Source organism: Mastomys coucha, unplaced genomic scaffold, assembly GCF_008632895.1.
Source record: "Mastomys coucha isolate ucsf_1 unplaced genomic scaffold, UCSF_Mcou_1 pScaffold3, whole genome shotgun sequence".
In the NCBI taxonomy this organism is placed as follows: domain Eukaryota; kingdom Metazoa; phylum Chordata; class Mammalia; order Rodentia; family Muridae; genus Mastomys; species Mastomys coucha.
The window spans coordinates 45,806,651-45,813,069 of record NW_022196909.1 but is presented as its reverse complement, the minus strand read 5'-3'; the positions used below and the strand labels follow the sequence as shown (position 1 = coordinate 45,813,069).

Below are 6,419 nucleotides of genomic sequence, written 5' to 3'. Positions count from 1 at the left end.
CTTGAAAACCGCCCCTCTCAGCCTCCCAAGTGCTGAGATTAAAGGCTTGTGCCGCCACTGCCCAGCATAAGGCATTTTCTTAATTAGTGATTGATGGTGTGAGTGGTGCCATCCCTGGGCTGGTGCACCTGAGTTCTATAAGAAAGCAGGCTGAGCACACCAGTGAGCAGCAGCGCTCCTCTCTCCTCCGTGGCCTCTGCCTCAGTCAGCTCCTGCCTCCAGTTTCCTGCCCTGTGTGAGGTCCTGTCCCTACTTCCTTTGATGAGGGACTGCAATTCAGAAGTGTAAGCTGAAAAAACTAGCCCTTTCTTCCCCAACTTGCTTTTTGGTCATGGTGTTTCCTTGCAAGAATAGTAACCCTGAGACATCATATGAGTTAAATTCAATGAGTTGGTAAGGTTAGATTTTTCTGATAAGCTGTATATTCTCAATTGAGAGACGAACATAGGAACTTATGGTTTGAGCCAGGGAAAGAGAATTTACAGTGAAGGAGCCCGAGACCATCTCATGGACCAAGGTATGGCTCATTTGGCAATGTTTTAGACCAGGCCCTGCTTTAAACTAGGCATTAGAGGGCTGCTTATTTTACAAATTTTTTTATCTGCATTACTTTTTTTCTTAAAGATTTATTTATTTTAAGTGTGTGAGTACACTGTCACTCTCTTCAGACACAGCAGAAGAGGGCATCCGATCTCTTTACAGATGGATGTGAGGCACCACGTGGTTGCTGGGAATTGAACTCAGGACCTCTGAAGAGCAGTCAGTGCTCTTAACCACTGAGCCATCTCTCCAGCCCTCTTCTGCATTACTTAGTCTGCTCCCCCCGGGGCATTTACTAGTCCCTCACAACCCTGTAGGGAAACTTAATCGATTAAGTGTTGACTTCCTTGTTGAGACTCCGTTCTGTGGACTAATCTATTACTCCTGAATAGCTTGGTAGCCCTGGAGTAACAAGGGCAAGAGGACCGATTATGAAGTGCTACTGAACATGTTCTACACTGTTCTATCGATCTGGCAAGACCCAGCCCAACCAAGAGAAAGCTATGAGGATTGACCCGCCTTGGGGATCTATGTGTAAGGGAAGCCTGCCTGGTGACCTGCAAAGCCAGGCTGTTGGCAGCATTTGGAGCATAGCCTGCAGAGTACATAGAGAGTTTGAATCAAAGCCAGGATGAGATATGACTGTGGCTCTCAGGTGATAGCCCAGCTGGGTTTGCATAAGGTTTTGAGAGGTGTGCCTGGTATCAGCCAATCGTAACAGCTAAGGCAGGTTAGTTCCTGTCTTTCCTGTCCCCCTCAAAGCTCCACTGTGCAGATAAAAATCTAAGAACGTGGCCGGGTCTTCATATTACACCGAAGGGAATCCTTTAGTTAATTATCTGTCTTTAAGCTTCCTGAACCAATCTGGAGAGTTTGGTGTAAGCACGAATGAGCAGGAATTGATTGCAGGTGAGCCACTTGCAGGCCTTCAGGGAGCAGCTGTGCCTGCTGCCTGCCTGCCTGCCTGCCTCCCGAGAGACTCTGCCCTAAGTGAGTGGGAACGGGAAGGGGTGGGACGGCTCCCGAGTGCATCCTGGTTCTCTCAGCATCTGGGCCCTGCAGAGGAGGACAGGGCTGGTGAAGGTGGTCAAGAATAAGGATGTGTCTAGATCCCTGTCTGTGCTAAAAGTCTGGAGGTGGAGCGGCCGCCATGGGGAGTGGCCCTGAAATGGAAGCAGTGTGAAGCCCAGGACAGGGAAGGGGAGGAGGAGGAAGGACATTTCTTCTCTCTGGATTCTAAGTCCGTTTCAGAACAGAGTGCTTTCCTGCATCTCTGTGCTGTTTTCCCCGATGGCAGTCAGGCTGTCTCCCATCGTGTCAGATGGAATATGGAATATGGAATACGTCCTCTAAGATAGCTACCAGAAATGGCGATCGTTAGTGAACAGGGACAGTAGACGACCCCTAAACACCCCTCATCACCATTCGAGTCCTCAGACCTGGACATTCTCCACTTGAAAACATTATGTATGTATATGTGAGTGCAGTTGTCTGCATGCTGTGCTGTATGCATACAGGTCAGAGGACAACTTCCAGGAGTCCGTTCCTGACTACCACGTGGGCCAAGGTCTTGAACTCACAAACACTGTCAGGCTTCGTGGAGGCCAGCGCCTTTACCCACTGAGCTATTTTGGTGGCTGCCTCCAGTTTCTAACTTCTGATATAAAACATCACCCATTTTGGAATCTGGGCCTATCCTATAGGTAGGCGGCTCTCTCCCTATCCCCACCTCCTAAGTGCTAGGGTTCTAGGGGGTCTCTCAGCACACAGGGTTTGGGCAGCACTCGTGTGTTCTCAAGTATCTGTTGTGCAGTGTGTCGGGAAGCAGTGTCAGGTGAGATTCTGCAGTGTGTTGGGAAGCAGTGTCAGGTGAGATTCTGCAGTGTGTTGGGAAGCAGTGTCAGGTGAGATTCGTACTCCAGGAAGCAGTGGGGGTGGGGTGGACAGTATGATGAGGCACTTTAGGGCTGTGCTCAGCTATGGGAATAACTGGAACTGTGCCGTACCACTCTTAGGTAAGTGTAATTAGTGTAGGCCCTGAGGGGGTGAGGCTGGGAAGAGGGGTTTATGGTTCCGAGGAAAGAGCATTTTAAACAGAGAGTACAGTCTATACATGCTGCAGGCAGGCAGCAGGCGGGGCGACTGGAGTGTGGACAGGTTTGGATTAAGGAGGGCTTTGAAGGAGAGAGGTGACCTAACCTTTCTTTGTATCCCCTCTTCAGCTGCTATGGGAAGAGAAAGACTCGGGTACTGAAAGCCCGGGTTAGGTGGACTGAGAGATGGCGGTGGAGAGACCCGGGGCAGAAAAAGCTGCAGGACTAGGATTAGGTATAATTAGGATGAGGGGATGAAGGACACGGGATCAAAGGTGACTTCTGCGTTCTCAGCCGAGGTCTAACTCCATAGTCGTGTCCATTACTAAGAGTTTACAAGCAACCAATAAACTAGGCCAGAGCTGTTGCTGGCCTTTAAGGACTCAAAGATGTGATTCTGAATGATTTTCAAAAGGAGGAATGAAGACGTTGTAGAAAACCACAGACTGCACGCCTTTAATCCCAGAACTCAGGAGGCAGAGGCAGGAGGTTCTCTGAGTTCCAGGCTACCCTGGTCCTCAGAGAGAGAGTTCAGACCAGTGAAGGCTAGCTACATGGTGAGACCCTGTCTCAGACAAACAGGAAGAGAGAAAACCCTAACCTTGGCTGTTTTCTGCTAAGGTCGTTGTATAGGTTATTCAAAAGGCCGCTAAAGCTCAGACAACAAGAAACTAAGACCTGGACCTCAGGAGAGCCTCCTGTCCTTCCCTCCTGTGGTTATAATCAGACAGGCAGCCCAGGAAGTGTGACAGATGCAGCTGAGCTTTGCTCTGTCTTCCACAGGAGCTCAAGCTGGTTCTGTGGGGAGGCAGGCACCCAGGTCTCAAGGACTTTAGCTGCAGACTTCTCACTAGACTTTGCAGAGTATGTGCCCATGTGTGTACAGGTGCCTGCAGGGGCCAGAAGAGGGCACTGCGTCTGGATCTGGAGTTAAGAACTCTTAGCCACTGAGCGCCTCTCCAGTCCCCATTTAACTTTATTTTTTGTATGTCTTGACTGAAGGCACAACATCAACTGCCATGTCAGGTTCCTGGGAGTCTAAAGCTAGAAGGAACATCATGTCTGTCTGTCTGTCTGTCTGTTGGCAGATCAAAAAGGTAACAGAAGCCTTACCAAGGCAATGTAGCAAGCTGAACTTACAAGATGACAGTGAACGAACGAAGTCAGCTTCAGGTCCTGCGTTCGAACACACATTTGCCAGCTAGTTGGCTATAGAAGGAGGCAGAGCATAGTCATCTTGGGAGAGGAGGATCAAGAAATATAGTCATGAGACTGGAGAGATGGCTCAGCAATTAAGGACACTGACTGCTCTTCCAGAGGACTGGGGTTCAAATCCCAGCACCCACACGGCAGCACATAAGTGTGACTCCAAGATCTGACACTTTCATATAGATGTATATGCATGCAAAATACCAATGCACATAAAGGCAATAAAATTTAAAAATTTTTTTTAAAAAAGTCATTTCTCAGGCCAAGGATAACTTGGCAGTGTACTAGAGTGCTATGACAGCCGGTGCCACACATACACTGGTAACCATGCCTGGAACTGGGAAGCTCATGCGTGACTCGGCCTTGTAGAAGCATGAGAGCACTGCTTGGAGAACTGTCTCGAGCAGAACACAGGGAAGAGCAAGCGGGAAAGCCTCCAGCTTGTAACCCACAATTTGACTTCGAGTTGCTTCGCTGCTTTCAAATATCCCTAAGAACTTAAATTTGTTTCTCTTAATACAACAGCTATAGCAATAAACCAGGAGCCTTTTCAGACCTATTGAGATGACACACTCAAATTCAGGCTGCGATTCCAGGGCAGGAATGGTGACTCCGGTGAAACTTTGCAACTGTAGAAGGGAATTGGAGATTTCTTGATGCACTTGGGGCTGAACCAGGGCCAACTGAAAACATTTACTGAGAACCCCAAGGTCTGGCATACGTATAAAGGTAGTGTTCAGGATCAGTGATGGGAATGTGTCTCCAATCTCACCGATGGTAGAACTAGGTGACCTTTCAGGGTTGTACTAGCCCAAGAGTTTATATTAGCTCTTTTTTTTAGTTATTACTTTATGTATATGATAGTTTTGGCTGCATATGGTGGGGGTTCTGGGCAGAAGAAGGCATCAGAGCTGCTGCAACTAGAATTCCGGATGGTTATAAGCCACCATGTGGCTGTTGGGAAAACAAACCCGGTCTTGTGGAAGAGCAGCCAGTGCTCTTAACCACCCAGCTGTCTCTTCAGCCCTCCATGGTTAACTCTGCTGCTGTTGTTGTTGTTGTTAGTGTTTGGATTTTTGAGACAGGGTTTCTCTGTGTAGCCACAGCTGGCTGTCTTGGAGCTCACTCTGTAGACCAGGCTGGCCTTGAACTCAGTGAGTTCTGCCCTCCTCTGCTGAAACTAAAGGTGTATCTCCCTGCTCCCCCCACCCCCTTTTAGGTTGCTGTTAACTCTTTTTTTTTTTTAATATATTTTTTAATAGTTTTGTTTGAGACAGACAGCCCCAGTGCTTTTAACCACTGAGCCACCTCTACTGTTAACTAATAAGAGTTCTCTTATCACAACGTCTTGCTTTTTTCTATGTGGTGGCTCCCTGTGGTGGTGGGGCAGATGAACAGTTTAGGGTCCACATGTGTCTGGTTTCATAAGTCAGGACTTGTGTTTTCTGCTGCTTAGTGAGACTGCAAAGAATGTCTCCTGTCAGCATAGTGGCGGATTGTGTCTTACATTACCTTTGTCTTTCAGGTGACCATAGGACGGGGATTTAGTGTCACATACCAACTGATATCAAAGGTATGCCCTCTGATGATTTCTCGAAACCACTGCGTTCTGAAGCAGAATCCTGAGGGACAGTGGACGATTATGGACAATAAGGTACAAGAGCTCACACAAGCCTAATGCCTTCTATTGAGTTGATTTTTAAAAATTGAATATTATTTTAACTTATGTGTGCTTTGGGGGAGGGGCGGTATGTGAATGTGTGTGCATGTGTGCCAGCCCAGGCTAGTGTTGCCAGATCCATCTGGAACTGGAGTTGAAGTTGTGGGCCACTCTGTGCATTCTGGAAACTGAGCAGGAGACATGTGATGCTCTTAACCACTGAGCCATCTCTGCAGACCTAATATATATATATATTTTTTTTGGAGATGGTTTCTCTGTGTAGCTCTGGATGTGCTGGAACTCACTCTGTAGACCAGGCTGGCCTCGAACTCAGAAATCCTCCTGCCTCTGCCTTCCAAGTGCTGGGATTAAAGGCATACGCCACCACTTCCCGGTCCTATTATATATTTTTAAATTTCCTTTTTTAGTTTTTCAAGACACGGGGTTTCTCTGTGTAGCCCTGGCTGTCCTGGAACTAACTTTGTAGACCAGGCTGGCCTTGAACTCACAGAGCCTCTTGAGTGCTAGGACTAAAGGTGTGCACCTTTTCTCAGAGATATTTTTACTGTGAATAAAAGATTTTCTGCTTTAAACATCTTTTGTAGAGTTTTTTGTTGTATTATTTCCATGTGTCTTTATGCACATTTGTATGCAAGTGCTTGAGGCTAGAAGACAGGTTTGGGTTCTCCAGAGCTGGAGTTACAGGCAGTTGTGAGATGCCCCATGTGGGTGTTGGAAATGTCCAGAGGGTTCAGGGTTCTCTGGAAAGGGAGCAAACACTATATTGAGAACTGCTGAGCTGTCTCTTCAGTTCCCTTTAAATAAAACTTAGTCACTCGTCTCATAGGCCATTTACAAAGCCCTGGCACAAGGAAGCATCCACATGCACCCAGGGGGTAATGGAAATGGACCATGGA

At 47.6% G+C, this 6,419-nt stretch overlaps 1 protein-coding gene across 5 annotated transcripts in view; it reads left to right on the top strand.

Moving 5' to 3' along the window:
- The window catches only part of Cmtr1 (cap methyltransferase 1), a 91,058-nt gene that overhangs the window by 1,226 nt on the left and 83,413 nt on the right, over window positions 1–6,419 (top strand). For all 5 annotated transcript variants that reach the window (XM_031348544.1, XM_031348547.1, XM_031348545.1 and 2 more), the window contains exon 2: window positions 5,368–5,496. In XM_031348544.1, the coding sequence (XP_031204404.1) occupies window positions 5,368–5,496 (129 nt within the window). The remainder of the gene's footprint in view (window positions 1–5,367; window positions 5,497–6,419) is intronic.